The sequence below is a fragment of the Mycteria americana genome, chromosome 1 (assembly GCF_035582795.1).
Source record: "Mycteria americana isolate JAX WOST 10 ecotype Jacksonville Zoo and Gardens chromosome 1, USCA_MyAme_1.0, whole genome shotgun sequence".
Lineage (NCBI taxonomy): Eukaryota > Metazoa > Chordata > Aves > Ciconiiformes > Ciconiidae > Mycteria > Mycteria americana.
The window spans coordinates 129,919,124-129,937,850 of NC_134365.1; the positions used below are offsets into that span (position 1 = coordinate 129,919,124).

An 18,727-nucleotide genomic window follows, 5' to 3' on the forward strand; every position below is an offset into this window, starting at 1 on the left:
CAGTCTCATACACTTTCATACAGTTTCAGTTGCAGATTTAGGTTCATCCAAATCAAAATATGATCAAAGTGTGTGACTTAGGTTTTATGGAAACTCATTCGAAGTATTTCGGTGAGCCTTGTCAGACAGATTATCACAGGCATTTGAACGTGTTTTGAAAAGTTCACCCTTGTTCTTGAGTCTAAAAGGTAAAATAAATAAATAAAAATAACATGGAAGTTCTCTTTGTACATTTTTAAATACTTCTACTTTGCCCTCATCTTAGATACTGTAGTTGAGGTTGGTGCCACAGTGGGAGTTGCCATAATGAACATTGAAATCGCTCCTGTAATGAGTTTACATTGTAGAAACTAATCTTTTACATATCAGTTAGGTTCTGTCTTATCTCAACAATCTGAGAGCTTCTGCAGTTAGTTTATCTGCCGTGCATCTTTTAAGACCTTTCTAAACAGATGCATTTGGAGATAGCAGTAGGATTGTTTTCAGAAATTCTAATAAATGTTAATATTGTGTTAGTATCATTAATAAGCCTTAAAATGAAAAATATCTTTGATAGAAGAAAAAACAACAGCCTCCATTTATCAGGGAAAAAAGCTCTGTAATCTCTGAAAATTCAAGTCAACTTTGAGAATCTCCTTCAGTGGTATGGAAGGGAGAGCAATGTTCTTTTAGTATGGTTTTTAAAATGTCATGTGGGACAGCAGCAAGTTAATACTAAAATATTGAAATTTTTTATTATTACTGTCATCATAGAAGCCAACAGTACCAGGTGATGTATAGGATTTAAAAGTTAGAGTTTTCTGTTTTCTACTTTGTGATTGTCTGAAAATCCTTCCTACTTCTTTTGAGGACAAAGGATTTTTTGTATTTTTAGGGCTCAAGTCTTATCTTGCTTCTCAGCACTGTATAAGGTACAATATGTTTCAGAATTTGTCTCTCAATGTAAAGAAACCACATCAGCAATTTATGTACAGTAATATAATCTTTCTGGCAATGCAGCAGGCATTTAAGCTTTCTTCTTTCAAAGTTACTTTGCTACTAGTTTGATACAAAGAGTGAGTGGAATCAGCATACATAGTGTCAGAACTGTTATTTGGTCAAAGGTTTGAGAAAGCAAAATATTAATAAATAGGAATGGCTGTATTATAAGTAGACAAGTATTTGAAAATTGGAAGCAACATTTGCATGAATACTTGTAATTTGTGGTCTGTGTGTGGCTATATATACATAATATAACACCGTATAACAAAATGCTGGATTTTGTTCTTGTTGGTAGATCTGTGCAGTACTTTTTAATATGGAGTTTATTTAGGTGGTTTATGTCTCACTTTGACTCATCTCTTAAAAATGCTTCTTTCCACCAGAACTGGGAATGTTGGCAGGGAATTTCTCATTAACAGAACATACAGATGTAAGAACAAACCACTTGTGAACTACAAGGCTTATAAAAATTGGCTGTTGGATCACTTTTTGAAGTTTGAGGTGTTTTTTTTATTTATTTACTTTTTTGGCACCGTATCCTACAGAAGAGAATTGGTTTCAGAACATTTCAGATTTATTGTAGTCACCCTTCCTCAACAAACAATCAAACTTGTAGTTATGTCCATCAGAAAATGAAGAATATTTGCTAATAAAATCAAGCTGTAGTGAACTTTTATCAGGCAAATTGCTTCTGAATTAAATCCATAATAACCCTTTAAAGGCAGCAGCACTTAAACAGGGGTGGATTGGTGTTTATTTCATGGTTTTAGAGTTCTGTGGTGAAACCAGATTGTTCTTGTTCTTTTGGGACTTGTTACCAAGTAGCTTTGTCTCTAGATGAACAGGATATTATGGTACATTAAAATTCATGGTCGAATTCTAGCTCTTACGGTGTCTCCTTAGTATCAGACAGGTTTTTCAGACGGTGTATTAGAAGTGTTTTGTTTTATTTCTCTTTACTTTCTCAATTTGACTGGAAACCTCCCCTGGAGAGTCTAATCTCTCTAAATGGTACGAGTGTGTGAATATTTTTTCAGGGAGAGAATGTAAAGTCAGAGCCTTGTTCTGTATCCTGCAAAGGAGTTTTGTTTCTTTCACTATAGAAGATGCTTAAAGAAACCATATGTCTTAATAAGTAAGCCTATGGAACAGAAGGTGTATCAAAAACAAGTTCTGTGACCAATATGCTTCATGTGACACATTTCAGTTTGAGTACCAGAAAGTCACTGTATTCTTTTGAATAATATTAATCTGCCAGCATAAAGTTTTCTACAGTAGAAGATTCCTCTCAATAGCTGGAAAATTAATGCTGAAAACTTTTCCAATACTTTTGTTACAACTGTTTCTTGTTAAAGAGCTGCAATGGTTTTCAGAGCTCTCCAAAGTCTTTCAGATTCTTGATTGATTAACAGGTTAAGAATATAATTTGTGCTAATGTTATAATGCTGCCCATTTTAAACTCTCTTTTGACTTGTAGTCTAATTTGGTTTTATTCTTCTTTATTCTTTTCAATCCTATCCTGGAAGGTCATTGACAAGAAAATCAATGAAAATATTCAGAAAGTATTGCTTCTGAGCTGAATTTGGAGAAGATACCTTGTTTTTGAAAAAAATTTTCTGGATAAGTCCTTTGGTTTTACTTTTTCTCTCAAAGCCAGTATCTGAATAATGGCATAGTCTACATACGTTGACTTAATTTTCTTAAATATCTTCCATATTTTCCCAGAGTTTGAGATTAGTTTTTAGAAGGTGTAGGTTGGCTTGACAGATATTTTGCCATCAGAAATGAAAGCAGACATATTTCCAAGGAATTGTGAACTTCCTTAGAGCAAGTGCTTAAATTTAAATTTATTCACTGCCTAACTACTAGGACTTCAAATATCCATCAATCTTAATAGGTGGTAAAGACAATATAGTAGACTAGGATTCAAAAAGAAAAAAATATGAAGGCAAAGGCATAGGACAGGATAACAGAAGTCATTCCTGCTCTGGTAATTCAAGAGCTTACAAAAAAGAATTTTGAGAGACAGATTGATATTCCAGGCTTTGCAACAATGGTTGTTTAGCTATTTGTTGTGATTAAATAATTAAATCTTTTCCTATTTGCCAGTGGTTTCTGACAGTTGCATATGTACTTTTTATTTGTCAGATAGAATGGGTAAACAATTTTTGGCATGTACATTGTTTGCAAGGTACTTGCTTTATTTATTGTGAGAGATATTTGTGTAGATAAATGATAAGGTATTTGCCTATTTGATTACCACATCATTTTGAAAAGAAAAATAATGAAGAACAAATGGAAAAATCACAGCTGGCACTAATGTCTGTTCTTTCAGTGTGTACTCTAGCCTGTGTAAAGGCATGCATATTCTTGTAAACATCAATTACTAGTGGACACTGAGTATAACAAAACGATACCAAAATATTAATGAGAAGACAAGAAGATGGTGTTAGCAAAATACTTCCTGGACTGAATTCTATCACAGAAGTGAAGCCTGTGGAGACAGGACTGTAGTGTGACTTGATTTGGAAAAGTCATGTATGTTTGTTTGTTTGTTTGTTTAAATGAGCATATTCTATATACTGTGGCTACTGAGGCAATAAATCTTATGGTGGTGGGGATGTTGGAGGGTACGTGCCATTTTTCTAGCCAACTCTAAGTAGAACTAAACCTTCAGCTCTCTTTCATAATGTATCAAGCAAAGGTATGGAGATAGGTCAGAAAGCCAAACCAAAAATATTGATAGGATGTCTTTTCTTGATTTCCAAATATATGTGAATCTTTTAACATAAGGTGCCTTCCCTCATGTATCCTGCAGTCTAGGAAGAGAGAATGAGATGCCACACTGTAGCATTATTGAGTCTGCCAGAATATATTAGCTGATTTTCTTTTTTGTATTTTTTTTTTCCTGAACTGAAATCTTAGCTAAGCCAGGATTGATGTAGAACAGTAAAAACTCATAGCTCTTGGCTTTCTGCCAGCACTCATGTTAAAACACTTATGGAATTAATGATATATTTCTTGTACAACAGTCTTTTTACATCTTGATTCACTAGACTGAGTGTAGGAGGTAAATGTCAATGCCAAATAACAAAGTAACTACTTCAAAGAGCTGCCACATGCCTTACATTTTTACAAATTGTTATTGACTTGAAATGTTGAGTCAGATAAACTACTTTTCCTGCTGATGTATATCATGGCTACGTGCAAAACCTGAAATTGTCTTTGTGTTCACACGAAGTTTCTTGTACTTGCTGCTAAAGTCCACAGAGATTTTATAAGGCCTTTTTTTTAAAGAGTTGTTCTATTATGTATTTTAATGTCTGTGAATTCCGTGTTCCTTAGATGTTCCACAGACTTCATGAATAATATAAGACTAAGTAGAATTATAAAAGCTATGCAGCTATATTAGAGGTTGGCTTCAGTAGTTGTTTTGTATGAACCCAGTCACTAGAAAAAACTGTAAATCTTTTTTTTTTTTTCTACATCATTGTCGCTTCCAATGATTAAAAGATGTGGAGAGAACATACAAGGCACGACTTTGAAAATGAGCTTGCCCTTTTTTTTTTTTAACTGCAGTATTTATACAGCACAAGAAAATACACCTTTTCCTACATCTAGTCCTGCTTAATGAGGATCACAGTGTTAAATTGTATACTATGTGCATTTTGACTAGAGAAATCTAGAGGGAAAGTTCATGTTGAATGAGATAACTGTTACTTTTATAAACTTTGGCTCCTTCTCATTGGTATACAAGTTTAGTCTGTAATTTTGGAACTGATTTTAAGATTGTAATTAGTCTCTAGAGAACTCAGGTAGACAATAGATGGCTTATTAGTCTGTCAACTTTCCATGAAGTTGATTGGCTATTTCTCATGTCTAATGTGGAAACCGAAATGATGCACGTTAATTTGCCTTCCAGACGTTGCAACTGCCTGTCCAGATAAGAAGTCCATCTTAATGTACGTGACTTCCCTCTTCCAAGTTCTGCCCCAGCAAGTCACCATGGAAGCTGTCAGGGAGGTGGAGATGTTGCCACGACACTCAAGGGTCACTAGAGAAGAGCACATACAAGTACATCATCAACAGCGTTTTTCACAAGAAGTGAGTTGTTTCACTTTTCTGCTTTCCTCTTGCTGCTCGAAAGTGGTTGTTTCCCTTACCTACCCCGTAAGTTTGATGTTAGATGGCCAATGGAAGCCAAAAAAACCACAGGCATAATGGACAAAGTCTCTTCACCACAGGCAAGTCAAATGTACTTGTCTGTGTGAACTGTATTTTTGTACTGCATTTCACTTTGCACCGGGCTGTTTTAAAAGTTAACTATTCAGCAAATAAGTGCTTTGCACTTCTCTTTTACAGCACTAGGTGTTTTGATTGTGGAAGGGCACCACAAGGAAGAACGCAGAAACAGGGGGAGGTTTTACATTTAAACACAGACATGTAGAAACTTTTTTACCTCTTTTAGAGAATAGCAGTTGACATTTTTTCATATTCATGATACGTTTTTAATTTTTTAGCATTTTATTTACACTGACTTATATCTTAAGATCATCTGTTCTCAGCTCACGGTCGGCCTCTCAAAAAGCTCATGTAATACTTGGAATTAATTTACGCTTGCAATGTCAGTTATGTTTTTGACTGAAACCATCAGACAGTCTCTGCTGAAGTGTTTAGTGGATTTCAGGCCTAGTGTACTTGTCTGAATTTAATCTGTAGTTTGCTTTTGGGATGCTCAGTCTCTTTTAGAGTACTGAGCAGATGAATATTGGCTCTGTTTATTCAGGATTTACTACAAGATCACTTGTTTTTTGAACCTTTGCTTGTAAATTATCAAGAAACTTCAATTTACATTGGTATTCTGCTGGTATTGAGTCCTGACAGTTTGTTGCTTTTGGAAAGGATGTCAGATTAAATGAGAGCTTTCCTTAATACCATCACAATTTTGACTGCTGAATACCAACACTGTCCTTGAAAAATAGAACTGGTGATGACCTTCCTACTTCTCTTTCTTCACCTAGTCTTAAAATCTTTACTTTACTTCTATAATGCATGCTCCTATCCATATGTCTGTTCTTTCCACCTCTAATTTCTTCTTCGTAGATCACAGTCAGTGTACCCCAGGGACCTTCACCTTCTCCTAAACCACGGTTCAAAAGTTATGCATATACACAAGCTGTGTATGTCACATCCCCTGACCAAAAAAGGAGGCAGGTTCCTCCACAGGTCTGTCAATATTGTTGTTTGTTTTAAAAACTGTTTTATTAAGCTTGTGCTTGGAGTGAAAGAGTTTGTGCTTTTTGCTTGTACCTGATCTTGATGACCTACTTTTTCCAGGGTTTTTTTAGCATCTGTTGAGTAGTTACTTTTTACTGTGTATTTCAGCATGGCTGGCAATAGGTGTTATGCTGATTGTTAGGGATCAACAGCATTCAAACACTGCTGGTTTAGAATCATAAACTACTTCCTTTGTTATGTCATTTTTGAAAATAGTACATATATTGCCTTAAAAGAGTATTAGAAGAACAAACCAAACGTAAGCTGTATTTGGCATCTAATTATTATATTTCTGTCTAAGGTTTGATTATAGAAAAACAAGAACCATTGGTTTTCTGTTGCTTTTCCTAACCCTCATATCTATTAAAGAAAATACTAGGTAATGATATTTTTCAGGTTACTGTTGGTGGACAGAAGAGAAAGGAAACATTAAATTTAATAGGACCTGGATTATTAGATGATAACAGCTGGTCAGTTTATCACAAACGGCACCATGCCAACATTCAGGTTAGGGTTTTGTGTTTGGGTTTTTTGACTTCTAAATAGCTGCAGTAGTTTAATAAAACTTGTTTCAAGCAATCCTTATAATGAGCATTTCAGTAGTCAGATTTTTATAACTTTTGACAAGTGTGAGAGCTAAAGGTCATATTGTGTAATGCAACGTTCTTTCCTTGCATTACTTTGGGGAAAAGAGATCTGCATGTATTTGGCAGTACAGTGTGAGTTCTCTTGGGGAGACTTAATTCTGTCTAACCTCTAAAAATTTATTACAAAATTACACTTTAATTCAACACCGTGTTTCCAAATCTACTCTTCAAGTGACAGGTATTTTACTGAATAATGACTTCCTTTAAATACTCCAGGAAAGAAATACTATGCACATAAGCATGAGCCCTGCTACATTATACTAACATCAAATGTGTTGCAGTGATGATTAATGCAGCTTTTAAACAAGGTGTTTAAAACAGGTATAATTGATTTGTTCTACTGAGATACTATACTGATAATTGAGAAGAATGAAGAGTCATGATATAACATTTTTTCTTGAGCTATTTTTATTGTGATTGATTGTGGGTTTTGTCAACACCCCCGCCATCAAGCATAATGTACAAGCTGATATAATTGAAGTCAATTCTACAGAACATAGTTATTAAAAGGTAGTAAGAAAATACCATTCTATTATTTAATCCTCACCATGAATTCCAGTTTTCAGATCTTGTCTTCCTGAATTTGGAAGCTTTGTCTATTACAGTTATGCAATAACTACTACTATAATACTATAATTCTGCTGATTTGGCAGAATCTGAAGACCTAACCAGAACTGGGCTCTATTGTGCTAGAGCCACAACAAATATTAACAAATGAAAAGCATTCACTTAAAAATCCTAAGTGAAAATCACCAGACACAGTCTCATCATCGTCAAGATAAACTTGAATTGCAAGTAGTACCAACTAATATGCCAATTCAATATATGCAATTCTTAATCAGTGGTAATGATTTTTGTGCTCTAGCCATGTATTTCTTGAAGAACAGCCATCATCTAACTATTACAACAAATTTAAAATCCCGGTAAAATAGTGACTGATAATTTTTTCTCTAGATATCTGAAGCTGATATACCTTAATAATCCCATCTATTTTAACTGAATCAAATAAATATTATTTCCTTTTCAATTCTTAGTAGCCTTCCAATTTTCTGCCAGCTATATTACGAGTTTGGGATACCAGTATTGGTATTGCAACTGCCTGTAGGATTTTCAGTAAAATCTACTTCTCTAGAGGACTGCATTAAAGAAATCAAGACAAAGTCAGCTTTTTTTTTCTTGGATTTTGTAAAGTTTAGGGAGCTGTCTCTCATTTCCATCTAGTTATGAAAGAAAAATTTCAGTAGATTTAGTTTACTGTAGTCTGCCAGTTTCAACAGTATCTTAGGTGCTATCATAAAGAAGAAAGATTTTCACTAAGTCTGTTGGTCTTCTGTTGAAATATCTGAGTCATTTTTCTTTTCAGTTCTTTACAAACTTTCATCTTACAGGACTTGAATATTATAATTTCTCCAAGATAATCAAAGAAGATACATAATAATTATCAACAAAAAGTCTTTCACCTGCTTCTGTTTAGAGGTTCTAGCTGCTAAGATTGATCTTAAGTCACTGTGTTTAATATGGTGATATTTTTAAAGTTCTGCATTTGGAAGAATGGTCCGACAGATTTTGTAGTCCAGGCATGAGCCAACTGAAACTCAGAAGAAAAAGAAATGAAATAAGACCTCTTTCCAAAGATTTTGAATGTTATCCTGCAAATTTGACCATAGATGCCGTATGTTTACTGCATATGTCAATTGCTGGAAATTGTAAAAGTGAAATGAGCTATGATTCTCTGAGCTCCCTATTGGCAAGAAAGAATGACATTTCCTCTTACACCATTATTTGTCAAAGTCCTTTCCCTTCTATCTTCTACCCTTGTCTTTTCTTGTACGTTACATTTCACTTCACTTTCCCCATATTCACACTTCCTAATGCCTTCACAATCTGTGTGTCTTTAAATTCACCCTTCCTTTCTGAATTCTTACTCTGTCGCTCAGTACTATATTTGCAAGGCCTAGTATTCTAGTTGCACAAATTTTGGCCAGACAAGTCTTGCTTTGCTTAACTGTGACATACCTCAGATTTAAATAAAATCATTGTTCTGCCAACCAGTTCACTTGGTGCCTTCTTCTTGTTTGGTCTGTGCTTGACCACTTCTGGTTGAAGCAGTTAAGCCTTTTTAAATGCTGTTGCTAACAAGAATAGCAGTTTTTCTGCTAACGCCCAGGAAAAGTTTTCCTCCTTTACGTTGTTTACTTAGAAAGTGTTCATAAACTCATGCAGATCCTAGGACAGGAATCCACTTCTCAAACCTAAATCCTTGAATTCCCTGTATTAACATTAATAAAGGCCCAAGAGAAAATATTTATGTTGACAAGTTTCAGATGGCAGTTACTGCTCAGCAATTACAGAAGGCTTGCCTGACTTCGCAGCTCTGTATTTTGTCTGCTGTGCAGTCTCTGTAATGAGACAGTCTGTCTAGCTTCACTTAGAAAAAAGGGATCCTCAAGTTAATTTTCTGAGACACTTCAAAATCCCTGTTTAAAATTACCCTTTCACTTGTGTTTTATATTTATGAAAGCCTTTGGTTTTGTTATATTTCTTCATCTCATTGAACATCTGACCAAGAAGAATGATAGTTTTACTTCCTAATTTTTTCCAAAAATGTTTTATCAGGGCAGTTTCTCATACTGATCCCAGGCAAAACTCCTATCTCACTGCCTTCATTTTTACTTACTACCTACTACCTGAACTCCACAGGACATAAAATATACTGTTTTAAAAGGGTTCAAGTAAAAAAAAAAAAAATTTGTAAAACACTGAAGTACCTAGAAAAGAAACTTTTATTAATCTATTAGGAAAACAGTGCTGAAAATGTAAGCATTGAAAAGATTGGGATGAGCAAAATCTATGTATGTTTTGAGACTGGTACTTTTGCAAATAAGCTTTTGGCAAGCCTGTCTAAAAGGTCAAATGTGAGTCTGGCTGCCTTAAATTGTCCGTTATGCAAAATCAAGCCCATTGCATCAATATCTTTGTAGATTTTTGTTCTTTTGACAGGAGTTACATTTTCTTCATTCTGTGTTATGTTATATGAAATACAGAATTTGTGTGCAGGATTACTCTTAGCATTTAAACTGACAAGCTTCAGTAGATTTGAATTAAAATCATTTGGGATGCAGCAGTGGCTAACGGGGACAGTGTTCCCCAGCACTTAATGATTTGATTTGGGACTTAAGAATTGGAAGCTTCACCTCAGGCCTCAACCTAGTCATTAGTTTGTGGGAAATTCCTAATGCTTCAGTCATTACTCCTGTTTTACAGACGTATTGTAATGCATTTTTTCTCATGTTCTCTGTTTTGTGATATGGATTCTACAGAGCTACTGTACTGGACTTTCTCCATCAGTTCATAACTATAGTAACTAGCTTGGAAGGTCACTAGAAACTCATTATAAAATTAAGCTGAATTTACTCACACACGGCACAAAATCCTTCTGGCAGCCTTGCCCTTGAGATTTCTGGTTTTCTAGACCCTTAATTTGCCACACTCTTGGTCTTCTGCCAGCAAGTTAACTTCTTTAAAAGTGCTGTGAGACCTCTGTTCTGGGACCCTTTGGGGTTCATCTATGCCACAGGATTTAGTGGCACAGCATCACAGAATTGCCATATTGCTTTCCTTTGGACTAAAACAGACCTTTCTTTTACTTAAAGGCTGTGATCCAAATACTGTCCTGTTTACCTTGTGGTAAAGTGCCCTTTGGAGAGGCATCAGAAGAGAGCTCTTGTAGATTAAAGTACAACCAGATAGAATTTTAGTTTCAACTTCTTGGTAATATTTCTAAGGTAAGATACTCAGCACAGAAAATACCCCATTGTCAGCATTGAGTGTTCATACTGGATTTATGGGATAATTTAAAGTAGAAGTCAGGAAACTTCAGAAAATACTTGCCGAATTACTTGCACATTTAATCACAGTATCTTGATGGATATAATTTGGGCAACAAGTATAACCATAGTCCCAGCTGTGAGCCTAGGTGTTCTCTTTTAAATAGAAACTTTCTCCATTCAGAAAGCTAGAAACTGTTTCTGCAGAGCTAAGTGAGATCCCTAAGATTCAGACTACGCATAATAAAATAGCAAAATCCATCACCAGAGGTCAGAACAAGGAGATGCAGAGATAGAAAAGTGAAGCTAAGAACAAGCCTTTTGGGTTACTTAGGGAGCTCTCCTGAATGCCATGTCTTCAAGGAATAGTTTGCAAAATGATAAAGGAAGCAGTTTCAAGCATGTTTATATATTTTATATTTTCAGTAACAGTCTGATAAATTGATGGCTTCTTCTCCAAGCCTGAAGGGTTGTCAAAATGACAGTTCAGTTTCCTGTCACTGCTTCGTGTAGACACCAGCAGCAGTTGTAACTCATTTTTGTGATTTCTTTGGTTTGAACGTTTATTGTAGACTCTTTTCAAGTGTTTTTGCTGTCAAAAATATTAGTACTCTCATGGGTGAGACAGAGTAAGCGATAACCCATAGTGGATCTGGATCCTGGTATTTAAGAGCCCAATGAGATCAGAGCTTTTACTCTACTTAGTTATCTCACACACTCACTCACTTGGTTCCCACCAGAGGTAAGCTCACGAGGTCCCAACTTCCCTCCCCAGCAGAGTGGTTGCTGCTGGTCCAGGAAGGTTGGGCAGAAAGTTGCATCAATTTGTGCTGTGCCCCTGCTTGCAGTTACGGATGTTGGGCATCACCAGCCAAGATCCCCAGGCATCCTCCGCTACTTGTCTCCACATACCTCTCTGGTGACCAGCGATAGGACACAAGGAAATGGTATGAAGCCACATCAGGAGAAGTTCAGATTGGACATTAGGAAAAGGTTCTTCACTGAGAGGGTGGTCGGTCACTGGAACAGGCTCCCCAGGGAAGTGATCATGGCATCAGTCCTGTCAGAGTTCAAGGAGCATCTTGATGATGCTCTTAGTCATATGATTTAATCTCAGGTAGTCCTGCGAGGAACAGGGTGTTGGACTCGGATGATCCTTATAGGTCCCTTCCAACTTGAGGTATTCTATGATTCTATGATTCTCTGATCTACAGAATCTTCTCCCACTTCTAGGATCTGTCTTCTAGTCAGCATCTTCTCTGCCTTATTTCCAAACCCCATTCTCTTCCCTGACACCAGTTCTTCTTTTCAGGATGCTTCTTTTCATCAGCAGCTCTTCTTCCCATAACCCTAAGCCTCCAGTTTTCCGAGTCTAAACAGTTTACGTGCAGAAGCACAACTCATGATCAGCCTCCTACTTGGTGCTTCTGTCTCACACCTCTTCATTAATGGAAGGATTCAGAACATGCTGCTTTTGTCTAGACCATTTGTTATCAAAGTTTACAACCAGCCCCTACTGGTTGCAGCTAGCAAGTAGTGGGAATCTGCGTCAGAGATCAGAAGTGCAATTTCAGACATTCAGCAGCCCTCGTTCTACACACCCATGCACAGTTATCTGCTGCCTGTACAGGTGCCTATTCACATACCTGTTTGCATTCACTAATTAAGCTGTGTTTTCACCTCCAACAGGTAATGACACTTCTTTACAGTTTGACATAAAAAGCAATTACTTACTGACTTTTCTATCTCTTTTTAACTTTCCCTTTTAATTGACCTTAAAAATCATATGAGAGAATTTTTTATTTTTTACGTAAGACTTTTTCAACTATGGTTTCTTACTTAAAGTAGCTAAAAAGCTTGTTTAAACATAGGAACACTAGAAATGCCATGTGGTGTGTCCCATGTGAATTATTGGACTGTTCCTTGCTGACTAATAAAAAAGGGTAATGTGTTATTCAGAAAAGAAAAAATCCTAGATAAAATATATCTTTATCTGCTGTATATTCGGATTTAGTCTAATAAATCTAAATAGATTGATAATCTAATAATCACATGAGTTTACCTACATGTGGTTGGCAATATCAAAGAACAAAAACATTTTGTAACAGGTGAATCTGATTGGAATTACTTTTAAAGTTGTTTTTTTTAACTGTTAGAAACATGGAAAAGTTATACGGGTCATTCCCTGATTACATTATTAGTGAATGTATTTCTGAACAGAGAACTGTAGGTACTTTCAATAACACACTTTGTCCTTGATTATTTTTTCTTATGGGTTATTTTTTAGATGCTTTTAACTAGCTTCCATGTTATTTTAAGTTTCATCTGTATTTTTTTGAAAAGCTCACTTACCAAGAGATTCTTAATTTCAGCGTTGAACTGTGATAGAACACCTGCTTGTTTTTTTAAAAGTCTGTTACACAAGATCTAATCTGTAGTGAAAATCTGCTGTTGCCAAATTAGGACCCTCATGAATGTGAGTGAAAGCATTCACTTCTAAAGTTTTCACGGAAAGAATTTTGTAATTTTAAGTATTTTTGCCTCTCTTGTCTTGAAAAGAAACCCATTTTCTATGGTTTTTAAATAGCTTAATTTTCAAGGCATACAATAAGATAAAAAAGCATACATAACATTTAAAAATGTTCATTTAAGCTATTCTGTGCCACTAAGTCTCTTGAACGTAGGGTTATTAATAAGTGTATGTGTGTGATATGTCAAAAATGGATGTAGGTACAGCAAATGAAGACACACTCATTTACTGTAAACATTTGAGTGGTTTTTATATCCATAATATGTTAACTAATAGATTTGAATCCCCCTCCTGGCTTCCAGCATTTAGGCAGTAGTGCAGAATTGCTTATATCAGCAGTGGATTTGATGGAAGGGAAGGGCTACATGAAATGTAGGACACGGTGCTAAAGAAAATCCTTACTGCTAGATAGACTGGTGTTCATTTTTTCCTAATCTCAGGACTGAAATTGAAGGAACTTGAGGATTCATACAACTCCAGCAGTCATTATGCATCCCCATTTCAAATCCTTAAGAAAGGTCTTTCACATTATGCAAATATGAAAAGAGAATTTAGTCTGAGACTGAGAAAGCAAGCAATTGACTGTTTATCTACTATCTTAGGTATTCATGCAATAAGTTGATGGCGTGCTATTGTCTAACTCTTCTGATGTAGGAAACTCACAGCAGTATCTAAATCAAAGCTATCTGCATCTGCACATAAACCTTAATTGTTGTGATTTGCTTGTTCCTTTAGATTATACAAAGTCACAGGAGCTCTTGAGTGGACTGAGATGCAAGATACCTGTTCATTTCCTCACTTTGGCTCCTGGTCATTGGAATTTCAAAATTTTAAGGCTGATTAAGAAAACAGAAAAAAAAAAAAAAGGAACAACAGTAACTTCCTTTCTTATTTTCTCTATCTTTTCTAAATACAATTTTGTCAAAGATGAGACTACCATTTCCTCTTTGATTGATACTGTATCAATCTTTTGTGAGAATGCTGGGTTCTATTTAAAGACAAATAGTCAAATAACGGGGAGACTGTCAAACATTTTAATACTTAGCTTATGCATTCAGTGATTTTGAAAGATGTACTGAGCATGGATTTCAACTCCATATATAGAACTACTGCATTTACTTGAGTATTCACCTTTGTTATGTCATCTGATTTAAAAGATGGGTTCACACTTTGCACTCTTTCATTACACCTAGTTAAACCTTTGAAATGCAAAAAAAAGGAAGACAGAACTCTTATCTCTTGCAAAACCTCTCAAATCAACAGGAGGTTTCACCACACAAAAGCAATTTAAAGTATTTGTCCAGAGATAAAATTACAGCATCATTCTAAACAGCGTTATTATTACATTGTTACTGGTCTCTGTATATCAGGTGAACTTCTCAATAGTATGATAAAATCTTGGTTCATAATTTCAGATATCATTACTTTATTTTAAAACTTAGTTTATTAACAATTTTTCTTAATTATTATTTATCTGGATTTGGCATTAATAAAATAAAAAAGACAGCAAAGATGAGATTGTCTACTTCATATGTTAGTCTAATCATGTTTTCATGCCTCCAGCTGAGAATTATCAATAACACCAGAAAAAAAAATAAAACAAACCCAAAGAAATACTGCAGTGTGGATGTAGCAGCAGCACATTTTGTTCACGTGCTCAGGAATAGGAGAGAAAGGTGGCTCCAGAGCCTCCTCTTTCTCAATGGCTTTGATGGCCCTCATCACCGAGAGAAGCTTCCTTGACCCCAGTAGCTTCATCTGAGCTTTCTCTGCCTGTTTTTCTGCAGAATGTCAGACGAGACATTTATTTTAACATACAATAGCTTTCAGAGGATTACTTGAAGTGTTGGTTAAATGTATGTGAATATGATGAAGACAATAAGGATTGTGTTTTGTAGTTAGAACTACTTCTGGTGAGTGTTAAGTGCACTACTTTTGTATAATTTAACTAAATTTCCTACACAGTGTTACACCATCACATGGTTGAATTTTATTTAACTAAAGTAAAACTGAATAGCTTTTTAAAATAAGATAGCTTCAAAAAATGGGTACAGGATATGCATTGTGCCCTTGAAATGCCTGTGGCCAAGCGTAGCTGTAACTTTGAGGCGTTAATTAGCTTCATGTTCTACTCTATTAGAAAATTGTAAGATTTCTGTGGATAAAACCTTTGTGCCCTCAGGTGCATATAATACTCTTCATGGTAAAATGTAAAATATTTTTGGTGCACAGCAAATTCTTCTGTTTTTAAGATATAAAAGATGGATTTTGAGAAGTGAATGAATGAAGTGCCCAGAGAGAATAGAGAATCAATGTGAGGTTCTGTTTACTGATTGTCCTTTTGCCCAAATCATTACACTGTGAGAAAGGGGATAACCATTTTTTCCCCAGTATTTATAACAACAGCATTAGAGTTGTATGTTTTCAGGGTCTGTAGGAAATGCCATGGATTATTTGTTAGTTCACATTTGTATGGCAGGCAGGTCTGCATGTTTACCTGAAGTAGTGACCTTTGAAAAGGCCAGATTGCTTATCTCTACTGATCATCAAAGTGCTGGTTTCTTTCTTCCCCCCAGTGATTTTGACGCAATAGAAACTGTGTATTGTAATGCTTGTGTAGAAGACTCTTGTCTAAGATACTGCAACATGTACTTTGTGGTTTTGGTGTGCATGTACAGACTTCAGGTACAAGTGTACAAAGGAAGATATTCATAGATTTTTCCACTTTCATTCCAAACAGCAAAGACATTTGTCTCTGTATATACAATAGTATTAAGGAATTTTGCTTTGTAGTTTTCTGAGATTTAAAAGTATTCTAAGCAATATCATTATTATGGGTGTGTTAGCCTGAGGTGATCAGTGAGCTAAGGGGAGAAGTAGGAAGAGATAGTAGTACCTTTTAAAAGAACAATACATTTGGGGCAGGGAGGAACAGACACTTTTTTAGATGTTCAAACCTTCTTCAGAAATTCCAGTCCTGAAAGCACAATAAAACATAGCAAAAATAAGAACTTCAAAAATATAAACATTTTATGGAACAAGATGGTGTTTGGAATTTACTCTTTCTACAGAAAGTGTTTGTTTTATTAGAACTTAGTTTAACTGTAGCAAAGAAATACTACATATATTTTGATCGTGTAAAACATTCTTAAAAATGCAAAAGCAAATTTTAGTTGCCTGATAGTGATGTCATTAGAGTGGACACAGTGATTTAAATAAACTGTGGATGATGCAGTGAGGCATCAAACTTTAAAAAACAAATATACTGTTCTAAAAGGGTAGAAAATGGAATTTTGCTTACGGTGTTAAAAGATCAAAGTTATTAATATAAAAGAGTAGCACTCTTATAGCACTCAGTGTTTTGCAAGTCATTTGGAAAATATATTAAAATAAAGCATGAATAAGACATAAGAATAAAGATCATATTTTATGTGTCATTGTTCAAGAGAATGTTTTAACTTTAAAGCATAGCTCCCATTGATGTAAATGGAATTGGCACGTGTGTTTAAAGGAAGTTAAACCACAAAAAGTGTAGACAGGTGAAAATACAATGTGCCACTTTCTTGTTTGATATTTTATATAGACAATCTTCCAGGCTTACGTTTTTCTACCTTCTTTATTTCTACTATTTCACATTTATATCTCTCTTCGGTATTTAGCATCCTAGCTAATGTAACAATATATGCAGCTTCTACCAAAACTGCATTTTCATCTTCATTTGAACAAAATGGCAATTGACTTGTGTACTGTTGGCCCAGTACATTGTTTCTGTCAGCTTCTGAGTTGCCATTTCTTACATATTAGGGTTGATATTTCTTCAGTCTATAAGTATATAAAGTAAGTTTTCTTACCTTTCTTTTTGAGAGAAAGTGTTCTGTCTGTTAGTTTGACATATTTTGCTTGTGCTTTGTTCAGTGGAGAACACACCTCAATTTCAGTTTTATCTTTTTGCGCAAATAAAGCAAATCTAATATTGATTTGTCTTCATTTTGTATTCTGATCCTTTGCTTCTGGAGTATTAACAAAGGAATTCCAAAAATTGTCTTGTCTGTCAGAAACAAGCAAAAAACCTAAAACAGAAAAGGGAGAAGGGGGAGAGAGAAAGAGAGCAGAGATAAGAAGCTATAAAGATGTTCCTTCCTTTAAAAAATAAAAAAAAAACCATCATGTATACACCGATTATGTCAGGGGCATGGCATACAGAGGGCAGAAGCTTCAGATGCAAGTCAAAGACTGTCAGTGAGACAAGGGGAGGAGGAGATGGAACAAGAAATTTACTGTCTGTTATGGGATTAGTAGCAGAGGTGGCATGTTTCCTGTGTGCGTACTATGCTTCTACATAGTTTGTACTGAGATGTTATTTTATTCAGTATAGCCTGTTGGCTATTTGTTTCATACACTTAACATTCCACACACTTAACAAGTGAACTTCATTGTTGAGGTGTTATGCAGCTAAGGAGAGAGTAACATTTTCATTATTAATTTTGACTTTTTACATCATCTAGGGAAGAGAGCTTGGTTTTTTCCCTCTTGTATAATATCATCTTCATTACGGAGTGAACGTGTTGAGTCTCTTTGCATGAAGCCTGGCTAATTTAAAATGTGTTTGGTTTCTGGTTTTTTGTTTGTTTTTAGTCTTCAATGCAACTTTTCCCTAGAATGATCATTCAATAAACTTAGCAGCATTCCACTAATGTAGGTTCTCCTTTCTCGAGGCCAAGAAGGGGACTAGGAGATAGGTCTAGATTGATAGTACAGTGCCAGAACTCAGAAAGGGACTTCCTGTTGCTTTCCTGGATGTCTTTTGTGCTCTGGGGATCTGAGTTGCTGCCTTTCCCTTTGGGTCAGTAGTAATTGATCCATCCACTCCAGAAGCAATTGTTATTACTTTATAGCCATCCAGTAGTCATTACTTAATCAGGTGATGATTTTAGTTTTTCTCTAGAGAAAAGCTACATGTATCACAAATGCATAAACTTGTCTGCTTCTTGAACAATTCTTTTAAGTTTTCATTGCTACTGTTTTCATTATGCACCTGCTCTGTTGATTCATGAAGGCTTATACCGAGAAGGCTATCAATGCTTCTTTTCACACTTAAAGTAGATTCTTTGCTATTGTGGATGCAAACAGTTCCTGGTTATACACTTTTTAAAAAAAAGCTTTGGTCATTTAAAGTGTACTATGGTTTATATCTCAAATAGTCCTTGTGAACTGAATGATGAAACACATTTTGCAGTTTCAGAGCAGAAATGCACTAGAATTAAAGAGTCTTAAGTATAAGAGCTACACTTTGAAGTGTTTGCAGGCTTTGCATTTTTGTTGCATTTAATTTATCCTCTTCATTTCTGTCCTTTGACTCCAATGGTATGGTATTGATGACCTAGTGCAATTAACTTTTAAGAGTGAACTAATGTAATGTGTGAGCTTTCGACTCTTTCATACGGGACTAGTGGTCCATCTGCCTT

The 18,727-nt window shown here is 35.3% G+C and overlaps 1 protein-coding gene across 6 annotated transcripts in view; it reads left to right on the top strand.

Annotated features, from left to right (window-relative positions):
- Positions 1 to 18,727, top strand: part of DMD (dystrophin) — a 1,157,417-nt gene that overhangs the window by 297,079 nt on the left and 841,611 nt on the right. For 5 of the 6 annotated variants that reach the window (XM_075520648.1, XM_075520634.1, XM_075520658.1 and 2 more), the window contains exons 8-9: positions 4,904 to 5,085; positions 6,085 to 6,207. In XM_075520648.1, coding sequence (XP_075376763.1) covers positions 4,904 to 5,085; positions 6,085 to 6,207 — 305 coding nt within the window. The remainder of the gene's footprint in view (positions 1 to 4,903; positions 5,086 to 6,084; positions 6,208 to 18,727) is intronic. The other variant, XM_075520666.1, reaches the window with a different exon arrangement.